This window comes from Sander vitreus, chromosome 7 (genome assembly GCF_031162955.1).
Source record: "Sander vitreus isolate 19-12246 chromosome 7, sanVit1, whole genome shotgun sequence".
Lineage (NCBI taxonomy): Eukaryota > Metazoa > Chordata > Actinopteri > Perciformes > Percidae > Sander > Sander vitreus.
Genome location: NC_135861.1, coordinates 2021557 through 2047046, shown reverse-complemented (window position 1 = coordinate 2047046; position 25490 = coordinate 2021557). Strand labels below are relative to the sequence as shown.

Here is a 25490-nt window from a genome sequence, read left to right as displayed (position 1 = left end):
ACTGGCTGGATTAACACAACCTTTATGCCTTTCTGTCACATCTACTGCAGTCAGATTCCCTGTGTTCCCTCGGAAGGAATCACTGCACGTGGGTAGCACTTGTAATGACATTTCGAGCATGTTTAGAGGCTAAAAACAGGTTTAAAACCTGCCCTGTTTAAGCCTGTTGGGTGCTAACGCTAGCAGGGGGATAACACGGTGTAGGCAGCACCGATTGGTTTAGTTTTTCTCGCTACTGACAGCTCTCCATATTTACACACAACAGAGATACGGGTTGAAATCTCCTTTAAGACTGCAGCAGTTTCCGAGGAGGTTGAAGTCAGCTCCCGACCAAACCGGGCAGAGGCCACTGTCTGCTGCCAGAGAGGCCGCCAACGAGCCACTGGTAAATTGCTGACAGGTCACAGATTTTCTCTCTGCCTTCTCGCCCCACCGCTCACCCTGGAAACAGGTTGGTTACTTTTCCATCTGTCGATGCAATGTACTGTCAGGCAGTGGCAGAGCTAACCAGTTGAATGGATTAGCGAGAGTTGGAAGGATTAGTGGGTTATTTTTTTGTATTGTAAAAATACTATGTGCCCTGGTATTTTAACCCTAACCCTAACCAATCACAGTCCTCGTGCCTAAACATAACCAATCAAAGCAACGAAGGCAACGAGTACTAGCCAATTAGAGGCAGAATAGGGCGTGACATTCCTTCTCCATCCTAGGAAACGCAAATTCGCTTCCGGTCATGAGATTCCCTTTTTGGAGCATGCTGGGAAGTGTATTTCTAGATTGCGCGGTCCTCACTTGTTCCAGCGACAGTAAATCAATATGAAACTCCACCTCCCAGAATACCGCTGCTCAATTCCGTTATTACTTCATTTCCACACTGAACAAGACACACAAATGTCAGATGTGTTACGTTTGTAGCAGATGGACCCGACCAGGTTCAATTTGTAGGACATGCTAATCTTTCATTGTGTCTCAAAAGCTTATTTGTATCAAGGCGCTTCAAATCGGCGGAGAATAACGTAAAATGGATTTTGTCAGGGAAGTGGAGCAGCCTTGCTAATTAAAAAGTAGCTAACGTTTCTAAGTTAGCCTACAGAAGATGGAAGCTAGTTCACCAGCCTGTTTTCATACATGGGAATCCCATACGGTTACTAGCTAACTTAATGTTAATAAACAACCCGGCTAGCATCACATGCTCTGCTATAGTCCTGTCTGTTAGCTAGCTAGCGTTACAGAAAAAACTTCAGCGATGGAAGAAGTTGACAACATTTTGATTCACGCCCTCAAACAAGTCGGCACGTAAGTATCAGCAAACAGCGGCTTTATTAATTCACGGTCGTGTACAAAGTGTTGTTGAAATGACATGTTAGCTGACTAATGTTGAGTTTGCTGTCAGACAGACATCATTCATGTAATGTTAGGGAACTATAAGCTAAGTCAGCCCATCACATGATCACAGACGTGGGTTATTGCCAGCGGTGGAAGTACCGAACATAGGTACACATTTGAGGTACTTGTACTTTACTTGAGTCTTTTCTTTTCATGCCACTTTCTACTTCTACTCCGCTACGTTTCAGAGAGAAATATTGGACTTTTTACCCCACACTACATTAATCTGTTACAGCTTTAGTTACTTTACACATTAAGATGTTTGCACACAGAACACATGTAGTTTATAAAATATGTTTTATTATACATTAAACAACAAGTCAACGTCCAGCTGATTACACCATTAAACACACAAATGTTTGGATCGTTTCCAGTTTCTAAAATGGAAGGATTTTTCTGCATTGAGTACTTTTACTTTTAATCCTTTAAGTAGATTTTCCTGATGATACTTACATACTTTTACTTAAGCAACATATTCAAAGCAGCACTGTTACTTGTAACACAGTATTTTAACAGTGTGGTTTTAGTACTTTTACTTAAGTAAAGGATCTGAATACTTCTTCCACCACTGATGAAGGCAAAGGTTGTGAGCTGAGCAAGCTTTAACTTAATAATAATAATAATAATACATTTTACTTTATATAGCGCTTTTCAAAGTACTCCAAAGACACTTTATAACTATTGACTGCACTGACTTGTAGAGCACTGCCACTTTACTTTCTTCTTTTTTATATTTATCTTTTTTATTATGGGATATATATTATGAATGTGTGGGGGGGTTGTGTCTATCTGTCTCTACATGTGTTTTTAACGGCTATGGACTGTCTGGCTATGAATGCTTAGTTTTTTTGTATAATGAGGACACTGCCTCAAATTCCTAGCAACTTAGTTGCATGGCAATAAAGACACTTTACATTGAAACCATGGTGAGGAAAATACATTTTATTTTACAAATAAAAACAACACAAAACTCAAAAACAATCCTATTAAAAACGATATAAGCAGCAGCTAACGGTAGGTTAAGTGTGGTGTTATAACAGGGTGAAGGCTCTTCTAAAGAATCAGAATCAGTTGTATTGGCCGAGTATACTTACATACACATGGAATTTGACTTCGGTAGGTGTTAACTCTCTATACATTCAACAAATAGACACGTAGCAGTAACATAGACATAAAGAGATTGGTTTTGAGAAGTGTCCAGGTCAGTACAGCCACGGATGTGTATGGCTAAAGTGTGAACGTTCGTTGCGTAACTGGCAGCATTCCCTTCATATTTAATATGTGACCCACAGAGAGGTGAGTGAGGAGACTGGCAGCATCAAACAGTTCAGCAGTGAGCTCATAGTGGAGGCGGTGGTCCGATGTGTCCGGGTGATCGATCCAGGCCTGGGCAGCGCGCTGCCCACCTCCCTCCCTCCTGGCATGTCCGCCCGCTTCAGAGTGGGCATGAGCCTGGCACAGGCCTGTCAGGTAAGACATTAGACCAGCGGTTGGGACTGTATGACTAATGGTGTAGTCTGAGGCTACATTTACATTGCCACGTATGATTACCCAAAAGCAAACTCTGTGTTTTTAGCTGCAGTAGAAGAACTAATCTACAGAACATGTTTATTGTAGTATATCCACAACAAAAACCTAGACTACAGCACTGGGGCAGCACGATATGAGAAAAATATGCGATAACGTTGTTGAATACCGCGATAACGATATAACTTGCGATTAAATAAAGAGATATTAAAGTGTTCTCAGTTCTGCTGCTTTCAGTATTCTGCTAAAATACAACAAACGGCTTGTTGACACATTCTTTTATTGAACACTTTGAACATTGAATTAACTATAAAAGGCACCATTAAAAAAAAGAATGATAGTTACATTTTAAAGTGCTGTTTTCTGCTGATATTTACTTCAACCAACTCCAAAAAATCTCTGAGTGTCTTTCGCGATGTGTCGCAACTTATGCCAGTTGATATCGCGATGACGAAAAAACAAATATTTTTCCAGCCAAGTAACCCCTGAACAATGCGGAACATTTCAGTTGTGCCTGCAAGATTATCAGCTCCGTTGAATCCCTGCCTGCACCTCCCCAGCAGTATTTCTAATATGTCACACCGTTGGTTTCCAGGACATCGGTTATAAAGGAGAGATAGGCTACCAGACCTTCCTGTACAGCAATGAGCCCGAGATCCGCTCCCTGCTCATGTTCCTGGTGGAGAAGTTGCCCAGAGAAAGCGCCGAGGCCTCAGACCAGCCAACAGGTACAGAGAGCTCCACTTCGTCTATGTCCTCCACGTGGTTTCGTATCGCCTCTCCTCAGAGAGAAAGAATTAAATATTGTATATCTATGTATATGTATTGTTACATTATTTGTGCCATAGTCTTGCTTAGCCAGCTCTATCTCCTATCTCTATTTACCTTTTAAAGGTATTTGCATATAACTGATCCCCGTGTGTTTCAGATGAGTTTACCAAAGTCTTAGGTTCACATATAGTGTTAATATAGGATCAAAATAGTGAAAGAATGTCTTAAATGAAATTTTGTAATATTGACTTTTGAGTAGGAGTTTTGTCAAACGTTGTTTGGACGCGCCGGTGCGTCTTTCGTCCTCAGAGGGTTCAACCAATCACAGCCGTCTTGGGCGGCGTTAAGCTCCGGACACAGCGACGGGGGCTCTGCTAAATAGTCTCAGGAAGGAACTGGTTTAGGTGGAACATTTGCACCCCGCAAAATAAAGCGACATACAATATTAAATGAAGTTAACTGTTGACACAACACAGTAACGTGAGATATTTAAATCAGCTGATACATGGTTAAACCTCATTAGCTCTTACCAGTGTATCTCCGTGTTTACTTTGTCCACAACAATCCCACCAATCAGTCCCAAAACCTCCCAGTTAGAGAGGAAACGCCCTAAATATATACTTCCATTGATCCAGACTAGTCACACAGCAATGACTATCTAAAGTTTGCAAACAGAGGCTTAACATTAGCTCCCATAAACTAGACTAAGTAAGGCTGTGGGAGCCATTTGCAGCGTGTAGTTTGCTAGCTCGAAGGTTGTTGTTTCCTGACGTGAACAGAGTTTGAGAACGGCAACACACAGAGAGCGCCACATACAATTTAAAATGACAGCTACAACATTTTAGTAACAGACAAGAGACATGTACATGAGAAAATGTAGGCTCGATGGTGTTTGAAGCCCCCAACGTCGACTTCAAGGCACCTAACCATTGCCTAATCCTAGTGCGCTGCCTGGAAGACGACGTTGGGGGCTTAAAACACCAAAATGTACCACTGGCAAGTTTTGAACAGTTTGCAGCCTCCTCTCATAACTATTATGGTCTGTTAAGCATATTGGTCCCTGTGTTAGTATCTCATAATGAATAAGATCGAGCTTAGTGTGACCTGTGATCAGTCAGTCACATGTACAGGGTTTCTGCTGGGTCTTAAAAAACCTTAAATCAGCTGAAGTGTGGTGTTCTAGGTCTTAGATAACTTTAAACAGGTCTTAATTTCCCTATGTCCGTGTAACACTACCTCTAATGCTCAATGAAATGATTTTTTTTTTTTTATTCCGTGGCGTTGTAGTTCTTTCTTTTGCTCATCCAAATATAATTTGCTGTATATGTACAGATCATTATTACTCTGTCGCTTTTATTCAATTTGAATACATTTAGATTCGGGCTGTCAGCATTAACGCGTTAATCGTGATGCGATTAAGGGCCGAGCATAATGCGTTACTTTTTTTTTAATCGTATTAATCGCATGCCGCCATTTATTCATTTATTTTCACTTCACTCGGCTTTGCGTTGAGCCTAACAGGATACTATTTTGCCGTACTTCCTCCTAACACATCCTGTTGGTGCCACTGATATGTCTGCACTTCTCTCTGATGCTCTAAAACAGACGTTACAGGAAACAGAAACACCGCTGCACGTGATGCTAGTTAACACTATACTCAACAGCAGCTAACGTTAGCCTACCGCTAGCTAGTTAACACTATACTCGACAGCAGCTAACGTTAGCCTACCGCTAGCTAGTTAACACTATACTCAACAGCAGCTAACGTTAGCCTACCGCTAGCTAGTTAACACTATACTCGACAGCAGCTAACGTTAGCCTACCGCTAGCTAGTTAACACTATACTCAACAGCAGCTAACGTTAGCCTACCGCTAGCTAGTTAACACTATACTCGACAGCAGCTAACGTTAGCCTACCGCTAGCTAGTTAACACTATACTCGACAGCAGCTAACGTTAGCCTACCGCTAGCTAGTAGCTGGATTAAACACGGTTAAAATGCTGACAGCTAACGCTAAACGGTGTAAAGTGTGACTGTGTTTTACTGTAGAGGATTCAACACCGGGATGTAACAATCTGCAGCTGCCGTCGGAGAAACAACACAGACGGTGCGTTCAATGAAACTGGTAAACTACAGCCTCGTGGTGCATTTGAAGTTATTGTTAAATTCAAATGTGTGACCAGATTAAATATATAATAAACAAATACAAATCTTAAAATCAAGTTCATAAAGTCACTTTCTTTGCATTCATTTGATTCCCAGTCCCGATCCTCTGGTAAGAACGGCTTCCCCTTGTTAATATGGACTTAAAAACTGTTCTGAAATGCAAAATAATAGTATTTTAATCATGTGATAAAACATGCGATTAAGACAATGTAATCGTTTGACAGCCCTAGTTTATTTACTTTGCAAGTACGTTTGTGACTCTGCATTTCGTTGTACTTTTATGTCATGATATAGGTCTTACATTTCATTCATAAAGGTTTTAAAAAGTCTTACATTTGACTTGTTAAAACCTGCAGAAACCCTGATATAAGAAATCAGCAATCTGAATCTATGCCAGCAGACGGCATTGTTGCACTTCCGGAGGTCTAAAAGGAAACGCTGTTGTCTGCTCTACGGTTTCTTAAGATAAGGGCATTGTTGGCATGACAAGGCCTTTTGTTATGACTTCCCACTTATTGCTGAGTCATGCAAAGCTGTCATCTCTTCCTGTAGGTAAATCGGTGGTGCTCCAGAAAGCCATCGCTGCTGCGATCAGAGCCCAGCTGGCTGTGCCCTGGCTGCCTCCAAACTGCAGACTGCCACTGCACGGTGAAACACAAGTAAACTCTTTAAAGTTGCATTTTGACATCTGAAAAAGCGTTAATAAATGTGTGGGGGGGGGGTCCCGTGACTGGCCGATTCAGGCATTTTTAGATTAATCAGACTGGCTACGTAATGCCTGATCCATTTCCAAACTTTTGTTTATTAAATCTGTAAGGCTTCCTTCAAAAACCTGTTTCTGTTAATAGTCCCCTGCCCCACCAACCTGATGGGAACAATGTGATTCCTAAGTCAGAAATGTAATTTAGCAAATAGGCAATTTATTCAAATATTTAATCGTGATTTAACGCGTGACTGTCCACAGTTAACTTGCGATTAATCGCAAATGAATAGCACATTTTGTATCTGTTCTATATGTACTTTAAAAGGGATATAAGTGTAAGTGGTATTTGAGACTGGACGTTCTCCGGTGGTAACTCTGCACATGCAGATACCTTTAGTCTCGTGGAGAGAAACATCTGGAAGGGCTTTGAAACTCCACTTGCCGTTCAAATGGTCCTTTTCTTTCTCCATTTCTGCTCAAGGAGGTTTGTTTCTGCGAACCAACCACGGCGTTACTGCTACATCGCTTCCTCATTTCCCAAACTACGGAGCGGAAGGGAAAAGGAAAGCTGTGATGCAAGTTTATTTACATTTGAATAGGCGTGCCCTTCTAAAATTACATTTGGGGGTATTCATTTCAGCGCCACCATGTGGCCGATTGGACTTGTGCAGCACTTGCACATCATTTCCAGTTATTTTTCAGAAAAAGAAGCTTGATGCCAAGCTTGATTGATTGATTGATTGATAGATATCTTTTATTTTGAACATGTAAATAAAATAAAACATCAGAAAAAGAAATATTAATAAAAAAACAGTTCCAAACTCCATAATTTCCAGTACTTAAAGACCTCTATTTACACATACAAAAAGGAGTAGGAAGAAGTAAAACTCATGTACTACCCCTTTTTATATCCTTCCTACCCTATTAAAAGCTCCGTACGGACTGACGGGACGTTGAAGGCTGTGACTGCAATGCTTGTGTTATGTGTAAATGGGTAAATATGTTGGTAGTAATCCAAGGATGGAGTTATGTATGGATTTATTTATGTAACCTTCCCAGAATAGAGTCTGTCGGTTTCTAATAAGTCCTTTTTTTCCCTTCTTGTTCAGAGTCCAGGAGCACAGCACAGCTTCCACGTCCAGCCTCTCAGTTTACCACACTGCACTAAAGGTCCAGGAAAGAAGCAGCTGAAAGGTAGGCAAGGCAAGGCAAGGCAGCCTTATTTATATGGCACATTTCAGCAACAAGGCAATTGAAAGGGCTTTACATAAAAGATTAAAGAGCAGCTGAAAACAATTAAAGCGTGATTTATACTTCTGCGTAAAAGCTACGCCGTGGCTACGTACATAGGTACGTGGAGACATCGACCTACGCCGTACCCTACGCCGTACCCTGCCGTGCGCCACTCAGAAAATGTAACAACACGTACAACATGAAATCAAGGAGAGGGTTAACTTCTCCTGCTCCAGATTTCCCACCGTGGTCAGAAAGAACAGGGGAGACACTTTGTTTCTCCCACTATGACTCTAGAGTCGGTACTCGTTCACTGATCCCTCGCTCTATCACACACACACACACACACACACACACACACACACACACACACGCCGGCTCGACGCACAAGTATAATCTTCAGGCCACTTACGTAGGCTACGCGAAAGCTCTGCGTGGAGCCTCCCCACGACCATAAATCACGCTTAAGAAAGTAAAAACAGCTTCCGTAGAATAAGACCGATGTAGAGTCTTTAATCAGACCTAAATTAGGCCAACGCGCTGCGAGAAAGCGAGAAGTCGTTTAGACTCGTGTTCTGGGCTGCCAATAAACCAATGTCCAATACATTTAGGGGCTTTCACACCTACTTCATTTGATAGGCCTCCTACTGCACAGTGGTGCATGTATGCTGTATGATTTCAGATGATCTGAGTTTCACACTGATCCCTCCCTTGTTTTCATCTAAAATATCTAAATGTAATAAGTTACTAAATGAACATCATGCCGTATTGACGAAGACTTGAAACTAGCGATTGAGACCATAAACTCATTATGAAAATGTTTACTGAGGTAATCAAGTGAGAAGTAGGCTCATTTTCTCATGCGGTACATCTCCTCGACTCCTCGGTACGCAGCTGAACTGGAAGTTGTTCTGTCCCTCCTCGGTGAAGGCCGTCTCAGAGCTCTTATTTCTGGCCTGAGGAGCGAGCATCGAGGAGGGATCATCGAGCAGCCTTCCTGGAAGCCGTGCAGCTGAAGGAGTTGCTAACTCCGCCCAGACAGCTGACGACTTCATGGGACGCTTCAGAGGAAAGGACGTCTCATCTCTCTAAAACACGTTTGCTCGTCGCCTCTCTCTTCCGATAATTTCCTCGCGTCTCTCCCGTGCCTCCTCAGTGGGAAGGGGGCAAGTTGAGGAGTCAGGGATGCAATTCAAGGGCCATGGGATGCACTTCTATAGAAAAAACTTTGTTTTGGAGCCAGTGGAGTCGCCCCCTGCTGCTCATGTTCAGGTTCATAACTGTATTTAGAGGTTATATCAGAATAGGTTTACATGGTTTAGTTTTCAAAAAAACATTTTTGTTGCACATTGCTGCAGCTCCTCTTTTCACCCTGTGTTGAGCTCTCTGTTTTAGCTACAGAGTGAGACCTCTCACTGCTGTCACATCTTTGTTGTCAGTCGCACATGCTCAGTAGCTAGGTAAGGATTACATCATCTGGCTAGCTGTTTCTCCAACTTCAGTAGTACAAGGCAGGATTAGCTGGGAGACTTCTTCTAAATGAGGGCGCACTTCCAACTTTTCGTGGTAATACCTGCAGAACAGGGACATGGAAGTAGTTCTTTTGTAGATTATGGTGAACTAGTGTGTGTTGTAGCATTGTTTTGCCATTCAGAACGAGTTAGCATGCTAGCGCTAGCATGCTACGGTTAGCCACCTCGTTTCGGCTAGTGACGTAGAAAGCCGTGCAGATTTTGACCAGCTCACCCGGAGACTGAAGGCAGGACACATTCAGAAACCGTATCTCACTCTTTTTGTGCGTGTGGAAGCACCAGAGACACAAAAGAACTCCCCAAATCCCAGAAAAAATGATTTGTTTTTCAAAATATGGGCACTTTAAACTTTCTGTGCTCTGATTAGTTCAACCAAAGATCCTCTATACTAGAGACAGTAAGAAATGGTCCACACTTCCTGTCTCCTAAACGGGTGTGTCCTTGTTTGAAAGTGTAGTGAACGTTGTGTGGATGGGTGAACCGTTATATTTATATGATTTATCGATACTTACTTTTAGACACACAGCCTCAAAGAGATATTTAGCATCATGGAGATTAGTTTTGTTTGGGCGTTGGTGAACGTTAGCTGACGTTAGTGTCTCTGTGTCGCCAGATCTCGCGAAAGTTCAGTCCTGAGACAGAAACAGGTCTCAAACAAAGTCAATTTTCTCCTGATGTGTCCGTCTGAAAATTTCTTTTCAAAACCATTTGAGTGTCAGAATGTTCTGGAGATATGTGGCTTGTGAAGAATGACTCCAGTATTTACTTTGGTGACTACGGGGCGAAAGAATTGCTCATAATCTGTGTTCACGTTCACTTCTCCCATTGGAATCAATCCACTCAGGACGTCCCGCTAGTCTCCTAAAGAAGCGTGGCGGTGGACAAACCCACGGGACACAGAGACAGGAAGTTACTCTGAGTCGGGCCGTCTCGGTTGTAAACCGTCTCTGGTTCAGTCTGGTTTTTGGGGGAATCGCTGTGTGAAGAAAGAAAGAGGAAAGAGTTTGAATTCTGTGTGTGTGTGTGTCCTGTAATTTCAGAGCTGGAGGACTACCAGCGAGACGTTCTTCCTCCTGTGACCGCCCAGCCTTCCCATCATGCCACTATGGTGGCGTCCATCCTGGAGCAGCACACGGCTGAGCTGAGCGCTGCTCAGGAGTGGGACAACGAGTGGAACACGCAGGGACTTCTGTCTCGCCTCACACCACAGGCAAATCCTCACTCTCCCTTCAACATCACCACCACACACCAAACGACCGATCGACAATGAAAACATTTGTTAGTTGCAGCCTTAAACACTATGGTGTGCCTTGTTTTTAAGGTGTTGTCTGAATTTGTTTAAGGCCTCTTCACACGGGGAACGATTGTCTCGTAATTCATTTTCAATGAGAGGCGAGCGGGCAGGTAGGAAGGCGCGGGCAGTCTGACAGGTGACGCGACAAGCGGGTGCAGTCCCATAAAACTGTCCCATTCGTGCTCGTCACACGCACACGCCCGCTCGCTGCAAGAATTGAACTGTGTTGAACTTGCGCAAATCAATGAACGAGAGACGGATTATTGCCGTTTGCGAGTTCCCTAAAATAAACAGTTATTAGGACATAGACAGCGGGGCTTCTGCTTGTCAGAGCATCGGCACAAGACTGGAATTATCAGGTAATGTCCGTAATTATGACTATGCTAACTGTAGCTATCAACAGTCCATGGTTAGGAAAGACTAGAATTGCCACTATTTTGTTATAAATGGACCTGTGATTAGGGATATATGAGATCACAGTCAGCTAATGTCATTCAGTTGTACGGCAGGGGTTCATTAGTGCACAGAACTAGAGCTGTAATCGGGCCTTAAAAGTTCGGCCCGACAAGGCCCGAGCCCGACAAGTACATTTTGATTGACAGCTTTTTAAAAGCCCAAACCCATTTACAGCTTGACTTTATTCAAATGTGCGCGCGCACACGCAGCTCTTTGGCCTTTTGTCAAGAATTAGTTATTTCTACGTGTTTTAACATCATTTATTCATGACTAACGGAGGCTATCGGCCACTTGGAAGTCACATTACATGTCATTTAGCTGACGCTTTTATCCAAAGCGACTTACAATTGCTATATTAATTGCTACCCAGATCTCCCACACCAAAGGCATGTGTCATATCCACTGCGCCATCACCACCCACCAAGTTGGAACAAAGAAATAAAAGAAGTCCTCCAGAGGCCAGCCTCCGTTTCACCTCCTCAGCATCCATTTTTCCGCTAATCGAAACGCATCACGTGACCGCTCATTTACCGCGCAACCCGGAGCGCGAGCCCGAGCCCGAGCCCGGCCCGAGCCCGTGTACAATGATAGAAATTAAGACTGAACCCGTCGGGCAAAGATCTTCAGCTCTGCACAGAATCTCCACGGTTACCACACATCGATCGCCTGGTGTTTTCTCGCGGAGCGTTGTCTGTCCGTCTATTCACACGAGGAGCGCAGTAGACCCAGCGGATCCACGCGACGACGCAGGCGAAGGGTCGCTCCCCGTGTGAAAAGCCCTTTTTAATCCGAATCCTTTTCCCCCACGCCTTGCTCCTAGGTAAGGATGTGCCAGAGCTCTGCATTGGTGTCGTCATTATCTTGGATCGCTAGTTCCTTCTCTCCTTGCTGTAAGATGTTGATGGCACTCGGCCTTTTCAGAGTCACTGGATTTCATTCATATTAGGGAGTCTAGCGTTGAAATGTGTCTTTGTGGGCAGAGAAGTGACGTAGTTGGTTCTGTGAAAAGGTAGAAAACCTACTACGGTCTTTGTCGATTAATCTGTGCATTATTTTCTGGACGAATCGATTAACTGTCTGGTCTCCGAAATGTCAGAAAATGGTGAAAAATGTGGATCAGTGTTTCCCAAAGCCCCAAGACGACGTCCTCAAATGTCTTGTTTCGTCCACAACTCAAAGATATTCAGTTTCCTTTCCCAGAGGAGAGAAGAAACTAGAAGATAGTCACATTTAACAAGCTGGAATCAGAGAAGTTTGACTTTTTTTTTTTAAATAAAAAATGACTCAAACTGATTAATCGATTATTAAAATAGTTGGCGATTAGTATAGTTGACAACTAATCGATTAACCTTTGCAGCTCTTAATTCCAGCACACTTTTACAACTTCATTTATGAAACGTTTCAGATTTAACAGAAAAAGATCTTATGTTTCAAATCCGGTTTCAAGATGCATTTTAGAAACAATTCACTCGCAGACAACTTAAACTCTTTATTAAAAGATAGTTAACGTTCTCAAAATGTTAGTGTTTTCCCCCAAGGGGGTAAGCCAGCCTCCGCAACGTGTACCTCCTATGGAGACATTTTGATGCTACCAAGCCATCCCCTCCCGTTAGCATCCCATTGACTGCCATTCATTTTGACGTCACTTTGACAGAGAATAACTTCACATCTGAAGCGTTTAAAGACTCTATTTGTCCGTTGTTTATTTCTAAAGAAACACGACAATGTATAAAAGGCTCCATTACCTTGTACCTCACGTTATGGCTCCGTAGCAGACGTTTTTATAACAATAGGCTAACGATTGGGTCATAACCACGAGACTTCCTGTCTCATAGTAGAGGAGTTACCGTATAGTACAGGAGAAGCTCTCAGGCAGTTTGGACTTCCATTAGCTGTTTAAGTGTAATTACTAATGTTAACTATCATTTTAGTGATCAATAATGAGCCTGTGTCTATGTTATCTCCTTACATATACCTACGCTCTCCGTCTCTGCTAGATTGGGAATGATTGAGATTTCTCTTGGCACAGCTACCAGAAGACTTCCAACTTTCAGACAGGTTGCTCACGTCACATCTACGTCTTCAAGCTCAGTTGGAGGCTGCTCAGTAACGCTCAGCCATCACCGGGAAAGAGCTTCTAATGTCCTTCACTGGTCTCCCGTGGAAGTTTACGGCGTGGCTTTGTCCATTTCTTTAACTGGTTTTTCCACATGTTGTTGGCACGTTGGATCCTCTCTACCTGTTCAGGATAGGCTGTTATTATGAAAAACGTTTGTATATGAACCATATCATGTTAATTTAGTGCGTTTGTGTTGTTGAACAGGAGTATCGCTCCAGGAAACTGGCCCGGCTGCGTAAACGCATCGAGGAGCAGCTGCGTTCGGCGGCCCTGCCGTGTCCTGAAAGTGCCTTTGGCGGCCCTCGCTCCGCCTCCGACCTATCGGAGCTGCTGCAGGCCTTCAGAGGCTCCGCCCCCTCCGACCACATCCTGACCAAGGGCACCCACTTCACCCACACACAGAAGTTCACCTTCACACAGGTGAGGACCGCGCCGCAAGCACAACACGAACATGGTTTGGTTTCAGATTAATCCATCAATCCATCCAATAGGCAATCGATTCAAATGATCATCGCAAATGATTCGCACATTCACAAGTAATAAAGCTGTGTGTGTGTGTGTGTGTGTGTGTGTGTGTGTGTCTCTGTCTGTGTGTGTCTCTGTCTGTGTGTTTCTTGGTGTGTGTGTCTCTGTCTGTGTGTTTCTTGGTGTGTGTGTCTCTGTCTCTGTGTGTGTGTCTTTGTGTGTCTCTGTGTGTTTCTCTGTGTGTGTGTGTGTGTGTGTGTATGTGTCTCTGTCTGTGTTTCTCTCTGTGTGTGTGTGTGTCTCTGTCTCTGTGTGTGTGTGTTTTTTATGTGTGTGTATCTGTCTGTCTGTGTATCTATCTGTCTGTCTGTCTGTCTGTCTGTCTGTGTGTGTGTGTCTCCAGCAGGCGGCAGCAGTAAGCAGCCCCCCCATCCTCTCTGGCCATCAGTCAGAGAGTGACATGCAGTTCCGGCAGCAGGAGGAGCAGGCTTCCCTCCAGCAGCAGTTCCAGCAGCTCTGCAGTGACGTCGACCAGCTAGCAGCAGACATGAAGCACATGAGTGTCACTAATGCACAGGTTACACACACACACTTCTATTCAGAAATACTTCTGTTGGTTGATAAAGCACTGAATGGTTTATATCTGATCTGCTGCTACATTATGAACCACCCAGACCTCTCAGGTCGTCTGAGTTAGAACTAAACAGGGAGACGTAGCGTTCTGTTTTTATGCTCCACATATCTGAAACAAACACCCAGAAAACTGCAGGTCTGCTGCAACTCTCAGTTCTTTTAAAGGTCCCATGGCATGAAAATTTCACTTTATGAGGTTATTTAACATTAATGTGAGTTCCCCCAGCCTGCCTATGGCCCCCCAGTGGCTAGAAATGGTGATAGGTGTAAACCGAGCCCTGGGTATCCTGCTCTGCCTTTGAGAAAATGAAAGCTCAGATGGGCCGATCTGGAATCTTCCCTTTATGACGTCATAAGGGGAAAGGTTACCTCCCCTTTCTCTGCTTTGTCTGCCCAGAGAATTTGACATCATGGCTTTCAAACGAGCAAAGTGGCAGTTGGTCAAGGCCACACCCCCACCCTCCACCTTGCCCCCCCCTCTCCTCCTCAATAGCATTTAAAGCTACAGACACAGAAATGTCTCATCCTAAGGAAAGCTCATTGTGGGACTGGCTCTAGTGGCTGTAATTCTGCACCAAGGCTGAATTTTGGGAAAGAGACTTCACTACAGTATTAGGGGACCACTAAGGCCTATATAAAAGAGACTTCAGATACAGTATTAGGGGACCACTAAGGTCTATATAAAAGAGACTTCAGATACAGTATTAGGGGACCACTAAGGTCTATATAAAAGAGACTTCAGATACAGTATTAGGGGACCACTAAGGTCTATATAAAAGAGACTTCAGATACAGTATTAGGGGGACCACTAAGGTCTATATAAAAGAGACTTCAGATACAGTATTAGGGGACCACTAAGGCCTATATAAAAGAGACTTCAGATACAGTATTAGGGGACCACTAAGGCCTATATAAAAGAGACTTCAGATACAGTATTAGGGGACCACTAAGGTCTATATAAAAGAGACTTCAGATACAGTATTAGGGGACCACTAAGGCCTATATAAAAGAGACTTCAGATACAGTATTAGGGGACCACTAAGGCCTATATAAAAGAGACTTCAGATACAGTATTAGGGGGACCACTAAGGCCTATATAAAAGAGACTTCAGATACAGTATTAGGGGACCACTAAGGCCTATATAAAAGAGACTTCAGATACAGTATTAGAGGGACCACTAAGGTCTATATAAAAGAGACTTCAGATACAGTATTAGGGGACCACTAAGGTCTATATAAAAGAGACTTCAGATACAGTATTAGGGGACCACTAAGGCCTATATAAAAGAGACTTCAGATACAGTATTAGGGGACCACTAAGGCCTATATAAAAGAGACTTCAGATACAGTATTAGAGGACCACTAAGGTCTATATAAAAGAGACTTCAGATACAGTATTAGAGGACCACTAAGGTCTATATAAAAGAGACTTCAGATACAGTATTAGAGGACCACTAAGGTCTATATAAAAGAGACTTCAGATACAGTATTAGGGGACCACTAAGGCCTATATAAAAGAGACTTCAGATACAGTATTAGAGGACCACTAAGGCCTATATAAAAGAGACTTCAGATACAGTATTAGGGGACCACTAAGGCCTATATAAAAGAGACTTCAGATACAGTATTAGGGGACCTTTAAATCAAGGCTGACGACCTTTCTTTTTGATGCTGCCTTTTAAAAAAATAAATAAATAAAAGAAACTTAGACCCTGTAACTTTTATATGTGTATTCCATATCTATCTTATTCTATTTATTATATTTTTTAACTGCTATTTAGTATTTTATGTAAAACATTTAGATTTGCCTCGTTGCTGAAAGGTGCTTTATAAATGAAGCTGCCTGCCGTGTGTTCACGGATGATGTGTTTGGGTGCAGGTGTTGGATGAGTTGAAGCAGAGAGAGCTGGGCAACTCTGAGAAAGAGGAGAAGATGCAGGTGAAGAAGAAAACAATCGACCTGTTGCCAGATGCAGACGACAACCTGCCGAAGCTTCAGGTACGAGGGCTGAGGGAGACCTCTTCTGTCTCCGAATCAGAATCCTTTAGTGATCCCCTCAGGGAAGTTATTAAGTTGCAGTTAGTCAAAGTCAGATTCAAGGTAAAATAAGAGTAAGAAAAGAGAAAGTCAATACGTGTATGAAGTAAGTAAAGTGTTGGGATTTTAACCCTGTGAATGCTGGATGATGTGTATCAGCTGCTCCAGGGCTCCTATCAGAGAGCACCAGTCACCAGGTGGAGTTCAACTTTTACTTGGTATTAAGGTGGTGCGTTACAGTCACAAGCTGTACATTGTTGCATATATGAAGGAAGTTTCTGACATAAACCCAAAAAGGTACAATAATGTCACAGCTGTTATAACTATTATCTGATATAACAGTGGGTTATTAATCACTTATTAACAAATACTGAAATAAAATGTACAATTATCACACTGTGCAAGTAAAATGGAACATCCTCTCCAGCACAGTAACGATTAAAACCCCCAAAACGTATCACACAGTAGCTAGTAACGTGCAATGAACAGTGACAAGTTAGCAAGCTAGCAAAATACAGATGAACTAGCAGCTTCACATCACCGGGTAAAACAGTTAACATTCAGGACTCATTACAGACTGAAACAACTCAAACAGCTTAATCTGCTGCCACAATAGCTAAATAGAAAGAGTACAAACTTACATCGTCTCTGACTTCTGAACAGGCGACCGCCGTAATGAAAAGAAACACGACGCCATCTCGGGGATTTCTTACATAACTTACGTAATTAGCGTACGCAACTAACGTAGCTGTAACCTACACACACTGTAACCTACACACACTGTAACCTACACACACTGTAACCTACACACACTGTAACCTACACACACTGTAACCTACACACACTGTAACCTACAGTCTCCGTAGCGTGAGGAATTCACAACAGTAACATAGCTACAATAAGATTTAGTTACTTATTTAAGAAAAGAAACCGTTTAAAAGTGACTATTTACAGAAAATTAAAAAGTGAGCGGGAGCGCGCCTGGTTAGCTCACCTGGTAGAGCAGGCGCCCATATACCGAGGCTTACTCCTCAACGCAGCGGCCGCAGGTTCGACTCTAACCCTAGCCCTTTGCTGCATGTCATCCCCCCTCTCTGTCCCCTTTCATGTCTTCAGCTGTCTTATGAATAAAGGCCTAAAATGCCCCAAAAATTTATCTTAAAAAAAGAAAGAAATTAGCACCATTTACCAGCCGCATGCTGGTAAAAAGCCAAAGAAACAATGGCAATCTATTGAGTGGCTGTTTTGGCATTTTGAACCCTGATTGCAACATATAAAAAGGGAAAACATCCATTAAGCGTTATAAACAGTATGTTCAATATGAGCCGGCCAAAGCTTGAGAAACCTATCATCCAGCATATCACCCCAGCCGGGCTCTCAGATTTAGTGGAACCCCTGTGTGTGTGTGTCTCTGTCTTTGCAGGCTGTGGTGGAGGCCAGTGCCAAGCGGGTGGTGCACCTGGCCTCTCAGTGGGAGAAACACCGCGCTCCGCTCATCGACGAGCACCGCAGACTCAAAGAAATCTGCAGCAACCAAGATGTAAGTGCAACGGATTTGTTACAAGAAAAACACTTTGACTGACAGACAGACAGACAGACACTCTCTCTCTCTCTCTCACTCACTCACTCACTCACTCTCTCACTCACTCACTCTCTCTCTCACTCTCTCACTCACTCATTCTCTCTCTCTCTCTCTCTCTCTCTCTCTCTCTCACTCACTCACTCACTCTCTCTCTCACCCACTCTCTCACTCTCACTCTCTCTCTCTCTCTCTCTCTCTCTCTCACTCTCTCTCTCTCACTCTCTCTCTCTCACTCACTCTCTCTCTCACTCACTCACTCACTCACTCACTCACTCTCTCTCTCACCCACTCTCTCTCTCTCTCTCTCTCACCCACTCACTCACTCTCTCTCACTCACTCACTCACTCTCTCACTCACTCTCTCTCTCTCACCCTCTCTCTCTCACTCACTCACTCTCTCTCTCTCACTCACTCTCTCTCTCTCTCACTCATCTCTCTCTCTCTCTCTCTCTCTCTCTCTCTCTGTCTCTCTCTCTGTCTGTCTCTCACACACACACACTCACTCTCTCTCTCACACACTCTCTCACTCTCACTCACTCTCACCCACTCACTCACTCTCTCTCACCCACTCACTCTCTCTCTCTCACCCACTCTCTCTCTCTCTCTCTCTCACTCTCTCTCTCTCTCTCTCTCTCTCTCTCTCTCTCTCTCTCTCTCTCTCACACACTCTGTCAGCTCTTGGCTCACAGCTGATGGCAATTCTCCACCCATTCGTCAAAGCCAGGCGACAAAAGCACAAAGCAAGCTGATCCACTTTTCCATGTTGATAAGAGCATTAAAATGAGAAAAAAAATAATGGGACAATAAGAAATCAAGGGACATTTAGAATAGATAAGAATGTGTGATTAATTGCGAGTTAACTATGACATTAATGCGATTAATCGCCTCCATTTTCTAAACTCAAAACGTATCTGTTTAGAAAGGCTTTTAATACGTAGTAGTGGTGTGACAGCTTCCCTCTCCTATTTATATGTAACCTTTTCTGATTTTATTGTTTCTAGGTTTCATTCTTTTTATTGTATGATATGTTATATGATGTGTGTTTTAGTCTTGGTCTGATGTGAAGCACTTTGGATACCTTTTGGTTACTGTAAAGTGCTATATGAATAAATGTTGGTTGGTTGATTGATTGCTTTTCCTCAGCTGGAGTCGTCCAGAAAGCTGTCTGAAATCAAGTCCCTGCATGACAAAATCCGTGTGTCTACGGAGGAGGCCAAGAAGAAGGAAGAAATCTACAAACAACTGGTAACGGACTGAGTTTACTGTTCTTTTGAATGCTGACAAACGACACGGCAACATGCGTGATGTTGACACAGTTTTGTTTGTCTTGTACATGCGTGTTTGACCGGTTGTATTGTGCCTGTTCTTTCCCAACGTAGGTAACGGAGTTAGAAAATCTTCCTCAGGACGTGTCTCGGTCAGCGTACACTCAGAGGATTCTAGAGATCGTCAGCAACATCAAGAAACAGAAGGAGGAAATTACAAAGGTACATTCAAAAGCAACTTATAAGACAAAACTGGACATAACTAATACATAGGGCTGGATCCGAATATTCCAATATATAAGTACAACTAAGTGTTTCATGGTGTGATCATTTCAGCTGGACTTGTAGATCAGATTTCATAAACTACATGTGATTTGTGTGCAAAAATCTTAATGTGTAAAGTAACTAGTAACTAAAGCTGTAACAGATGAATGGAGTGGAGTAACTAGTAACTAAAGCTGTAACAGATGAATGTAGTGGAGTAAAAAGTACAATATTTCTCTCTGAAATGTAGCGCAGTAGAAGTAGAAAGTGGCATGAAAAGAAAAGACTCAAGTAAAGTACAAGTACCTCAACATTTGGACTTAAGTAAATGTACTTAGTTACATTCCACCATTGTCACTGACACACACAAACACTATTCACGTCGACGACGTTTCCGAGATTGTTCAGGTGCCAGCAGCTGTCATTTCAGCCGGGTGTCCGTCCCCTTCCTCTGTCTCTGTGTTGGCGTTCTAACCTCTGGTGGATTTGTGAGGACTATGGTTAACTGCTCCTCAGATCTCTGCAGGGTAAATCCAGACAGCTAGCTAGACTATCTGTCCAATCTGAGTTTTCTGTTGCACGACTAAAACAACTTCCCGAGTTCCTTCCCGAGACTATTTTGCAGAGACACCGTGGCTCCGTCCAGCGCTTAGCGATGCCCAAGACGATTGTGATTGGTTCAAAGAAGTGCCAATAAACCAGAGGACGTTTTTCTCCCAATCCAGAATGCTGTGTGGGCTAGCCAGACCCTCCTCCGCAGCGCTGTGCAGGAAGGTCTGGCAATGCGAGACTACACAAACACCAACTGTACCTTCACTTTAAGGAAACCAAACTGACAGCTGTTCTCTACAAGCCTGGGCAAGTCGTAACATGAAAGGGGGTCATGGTCTTTCCATGCTCACATTACTGGAGCCTTTTGCATGCGAGCCCTACGCAGTGAGTTTGTGTTACGCTGTCTATAGTGCGGCTCGGGAGCATACACCTGTTTCTGTCCATGTGTCTGTCCTGGGGACGCTGCTGAAGCTCTGTGGCTGGCAGAAAGACACACACACATTATATTTTTACTAAAAGAACCTAAACAGCCTACCGGTAATTGGTATTAGAAATAGGCCGACCAATAGACTAGCACCTACTTACTTTTTTTATGGTATGTAAGGTTACAACTATAAGTTCATTAACAAATGTGATTTAGGATGGCAAGAAAGCGTTTGATAGGTTGGAATGGGACTATCTTTGGGCTACTGTGGATACATTTGGGCTAGGTGCACAATTCATTAGTATGGTAAATATGTTATATGTAAATCCCTCGGCAACGGTCAACACTGGCAGTGTTTGCTCTGCCCAGTTCCCAGTGTCTAGGGGAACTCGTCAGGGCTGCCCTCTTTCGCCCCCACTACTATTTGCCCTCTCCCTCGAACCACTGGCTCAGAAAATCCCAACAACATCCCATCACATTTTGTAATTAACCAGATGCCCGAACCACCTCAACTGGTCGAGAGGGGGTCGTCTTATATTTTCGTGTCAATATGGTATGCGCTGTTATCAGCTGCAACATCCCCCTCATCAGTAGGGCTGGGTCCAAATTCGATACTTTTTAGGCACCGACAGAATTGTGTCGAGTATCGAAAAATGCCTCGTCATTCAAACCCCAATTTCAATACCTAAGGATTAAATCTCATCAGCGTCAGTGAGCCAATCGGCACGCAGCATGCTTCTACCAAGATCTGATAATGTCTGTGATTGGCCGTCTTAACGTTACACGTCGTAGAGACTCGTAACACAGAGACGGGCTCTATATAGTAGGAGCTGAAAAACACAAAAATAAATGTGTGCCGTAATGTTGTAGGTTCTTTTTGTTTTATACAATTGGTATCAAAAAAAGTATTGTTTAGGAACCAGTGTCAAAGTCGGGTACCGGTATTGATTATTGCTGAATGATACGCAGCCCTACTCACCAACACTGTGTTCACTTTCTCTGCAGATTCTGTCCGACACCAAGGAGCTCCAGAAAGAGATCAACAGTCTGACAGGAAAACTGGACCGGACCTTCGCTGTGACTGATGAGCTGGTCTTCAAGGTAGCAGAGTTTTTTTGTTTTGCATCAGTTCTCCTTTTACGTTCAGTTTAGGGCTGCACGATATGAAGAACATGTGCAATAATGCTGTTGAATATCGCAATAACGTTATAACTTGAGATAAATAAACAGATATTACAGTTTACTCCGTTCTGCTGCTTTCAGTATTCTGCTAACATACCAGTCCCTCCAGAAAAACGTGATTTATGCGATCGCATTTGTTCAAATACACCGCTCTTTTGCCGCATAAATATCCAATTTCCGCACAAAATACGCGGGGCTTGCATGATTTCATAATCCCCGCATTTCCGTTGCAAAAAAGTCCCAAATATCTTAGCAGAAAGTAGAAAATGTTGCGTTTACATCACACAAGAGCAGCCAACTCTCCACAACAAGTACATATGCTCTTTAATCCTGAGGATGTTTTCAATATATACCGTATTTTCCGGACTATAAGTCACATTTATTTAGAAATTTATTTCACAAAATCCAAGACCAAGAACAGACATTTAATCTGGAAAGGCAAGTTATTAAACTACCCAACAGCCCCCAGAACAAGGGGCTGAATACGGTAGGTGTCCTCTATGTTAACGTAACGTAACTGCTCTGTTGACGAGCCTCTCCCAGCAGCACGTTGTTCAAGCACCCATCTGTGGACTCCTTCCTCCAGCTCTGGCCATCTGGATTTCAGCGCGACTAGCTTTCTTTGTTTTCTTCATTGCAGTGAGACTAACCTTTTCTCCAGTCCCTCACAAGTTTCTCTCTCACTCCAAACTCTCCTTCTGCTGCTCGATGACCGTTTCCGGCTGCGTGTTTTACTACCTGCAGTCTCCTGCAGCTTCTTTTCTTTCTCAGTTGTCTTTAGGAGCAGCATATAGTCGTCACAAGCCTAGAGCGCCTCTCGCGGCTGTAGACTTTAATGTTTTCAGCATGAAATAATATTTAAAGACATGTTACATTATATATATGTTGATATATAAGTCGCACCTGACTATAAGTCGCAGGACCAGCCAAAGCATGAAAAAAAGTGACTTATAGTCCAGAAAATACGGTACACACACGTGTGTTTCTGGACGAACTAATTTTTCATGTTTTTATGTATTTTTGTCATTTGAAGGACGCCAAAAAAGACGAATCCGTCCGCAAATCCTACAAGTACCTGGCTGCCCTGCATGAAGTACGTCATCACGTTTTGTCTCGGCTACATTTCGAAGATTTCATCTTCTCCGTTTGCTCTTATCAGTGAAAGTGTAACACGTCATCTCTCCATCTCGCATTCTTCCGTAGAACTGTAATCAGTTGATCCAAACCATCGAAGACACCGGGACAATCCTGAGAGAGATTCGAGATCTAGAGGAGCAGGTAAGATTTGCAGTTTAAGTGATGCAATATGATCGTCACATCATACACAGTCTAGTACGTTGAAATGTGTCTTTGTGGGCAGAGAAGTGACGTAGTTGGTTCTGTGAAAACTATGAACCAACCTACGGTAACCTGGCCTGCAACCAATAACTATTATTTTCACGTGTTGATTCATTTTCTGGATGAATGGATTAGTTGTTTGGTGTCTAAAATGTCAGAAAATGGTGAAAAATGTGGATCAGTGTTTCCCAAAAAGCCCAAGACGACGTCCTCAAATGTCTTGTTTTGTCCACAACTCAAAGATATTCAGTTTACTGTCCCAGAGGAGAGAAGAAACTAGAACAATATTCACATTTAACAAGCTGACATCAGAGAATGTTTGACTTTTCTTTTTACCCCAAACATGTTTCTCTGTACTGGCCAGGGCCGGCGATTGCTATAGGCGAACTAGGCGATTGCCTAGGGCGTCAAATGTGTTGGGGGCGCCGTGTCGCCCTTAGGTCTACTTCTCCTTAATAACAGAATTAGAATGACATGCAAAATAAAACATGTTTATTAAACATGATCATCCTAGGGCGCCCTCTCAGCCACACGGAGCTCTGAAGCAGACCTGCACGTCGCTTAGCGTCCACTCTCGCTGCAAAAATAGAGACGAGCAGCGGCAAAGCACTGCTACTTCTACTAGGCGGAGTGATATGCTTGCAGCACCTGAGAAGCTCTGTATTGAGGAGCAGAGAGTAACAGAAGTAGCAGTGCTTCGCCTTTCTGAGAATATAGTTCCCAGTTTGTATACGGTTAGAAGATGGCTGTGTGTCATGTGACCTTGTTATTTGTACACGCTGTGACTATACAAATCACAACATGTAAATAGGAACATGTCGGAGTTATTTTGTCACTTATTGGGAGCAGTAGGCTAGATGGAGCTGGTTACCTCCAGGATCTGTGCTAAGCTAGGCTAGATGGAGCCGGTTACCTCCAGGATCTGTGCTAAGCTAGGCTAGATGGAGCCGGTTACCTCCAGGATCTGAGCTAAGCTAGGCTAGATGGAGCCGGTTACCTCCAGGATCTGTGCTAAGCTAGGCTAGATGGAGCCAGTTACCTCCAGGATCTGTGCTAAGCTAGGCTAGCGGTGGGGGCGTCAGACAGTTACGACACGCACGGCGATGAGAAGGGTATGTCTGGACTTATCTAACTCTGGGGGATACGGGGAATAAGAGAGTCCCAATAAGTCGGCGTGTTCCTTTAAGAACATTTCTTTAATGGCATCTTAAATTTCCCCACAGATCGAGACAGAAAACAGTAGTAAGACTGTGGCGAACCTTGAGAGGATTCTGGACGACTACAAGGCTATCCGACAGGAGAACTCTGCACTCGCTGCCAAAGTCCGAGAAGGCTGAAGGAAGCCCCCGCTCCGCTCCGCCTGCCGAGGCAAAGGTTGTGGTTAAAAAAAACAAACCTGGAGCCATACAAACCTGAACGGGACTAAAACAGAACTCCAGTTTTCACGCTGAAGAGACTTTAGGAAGGGCGAGCTGATTCTTTTGAACCCAGAACTAACCTGGCATTTTAATGCACAATTTGTACGGATGGACAAAGATGACAATTACCGTTTAATTTTCAAACTGATTTCTGTGGCTAGACGTGCTCTCTGAGGGTCCATGCACTGGTTCGATTGCTCTGTCTCCGAATGAAACGCAACAGTGGACGGCCGAGGCTGCTGTCAGACCTTTTACGGTTGGAAATGTAAAGTCATTCATGGTGATGTACAAAAAAATAAAAAAAATAAAATGTTTTCATAAGGTATCTTGGATAACATCAAATCTTTGACTGGGAATTTTTAATACAGGAGTTGTTCCACCATTTTCAGACGTTAGCAGTTCCTTGGTTGACATGATTATATTCAAACTGAATATGAGTGTATGGCATTTGAATGTAGTCCCATTAATAACGCTGTTCAGCCCAATCAGCAGAGTATTGTTGTACATACAGTATGGTACCAACTTGAATAAAGATGCCTTACAAACTTGAAGAGCAGCTCTTGTAATCTTTATAAAGACGCTGGTCAAGATGAATGGACCGTCAGTCATCGCCATTTTACAGCTCTTATTCCCCCTGCTCTGGCGTTTCCCCCCTCTCATTCTCCCTGCTCTGGCGTTTCCCCCTCTCATTCCCCCTGCTCTGGCATTTCCCCCCTCTCATTCCCCCTGCTCTGGCGTTTCCCCCCTCTCATTCCCCCTGCTCTGGCATTTCCCCTCTCATTCCCCCTGCTCTGGCGTTTTCCCCCTCTCATCCCCCCTGCTCTGGCGTTCCCCCCTCTCATTCCCCCTGCTCTGTCATTCCCCCCTCTCATTCCCCTCTGCTCTGTCATTCCCCCCTCTCATTCCCCCTGCTCTGGCATTTCCGAGCCCCTAAACCAGAGACATTTGGAAACACTGTGTTTCAGTCTCAACGGCCGCAAACGGAGACCTTTGGAGACACCGACACTAACGTTTCACCTCCTGATTTGGTCTTATCGGTCATGACATCTCGTTCTCTGAGACTAAAGCTACTAAAGACAATGACTGGGGGGGGCCCTGTTGTAACTCTGAGGACCCCCTATTGAAGATCTCTGTCCTATACAA

At 43.5% G+C, this 25490-nt stretch overlaps 1 protein-coding gene across 3 annotated transcripts; it reads left to right on the top strand.

Annotated features, from left to right (window-relative positions):
• Nucleotides 1-849: 849 nt before the first annotated feature.
• On the top strand, nucleotides 850-24898 carry ccdc22 (CCC complex scaffolding subunit CCDC22). Of its 3 annotated transcripts, none has more exons than XM_078254156.1 (16): nucleotides 850-1296; nucleotides 2679-2856; nucleotides 3509-3641; nucleotides 6403-6509; nucleotides 7663-7747; nucleotides 10359-10528; nucleotides 13392-13607; nucleotides 14056-14229; nucleotides 16165-16284; nucleotides 17747-17863; nucleotides 19048-19149; nucleotides 19284-19391; nucleotides 21415-21510; nucleotides 22625-22684; nucleotides 22795-22869; nucleotides 24153-24898. In XM_078254156.1, the coding sequence occupies exons 1-16, from the start codon at nucleotides 1247-1249 to the stop codon at nucleotides 24264-24266; spliced, it is 1905 nt and encodes a 634-aa protein (XP_078110282.1). In that variant the 5' UTR covers nucleotides 850-1246; the 3' UTR covers nucleotides 24267-24898. The 3 variants fall into 3 exon arrangements, with proteins under 3 accessions (XP_078110282.1, XP_078110281.1, XP_078110280.1); XM_078254155.1 differs by having other exon boundaries at nucleotides 7663-7756; nucleotides 14059-14229; XM_078254154.1 differs by having other exon boundaries at nucleotides 7663-7756.
• Nucleotides 24899-25490: the final 592 nt, after the last annotated feature.

What these genes read in the sequence shown, in the direction of transcription:
- ccdc22 (XM_078254154.1), top strand. Translation starts at nt 1,247, where the DNA reads ATGGAAGAAGTTGACAACATTTTGATTCACGCCCTCAAACAAGTCGGC. An exon ending in AAATCTGCAGCAACCAAGAT is followed by an intron (nt 17,864 to 19,047) that starts GTAAGTGCAACG and finishes GCTTTTCCTCAG; the next exon opens with CTGGAGTCGTCCAGAAAGCT. An exon ending in AAGAAATCTACAAACAACTG is followed by an intron (nt 19,150 to 19,283) that starts GTAACGGACTGA and finishes TTCCCAACGTAG; the next exon opens with GTAACGGAGTTAGAAAATCT.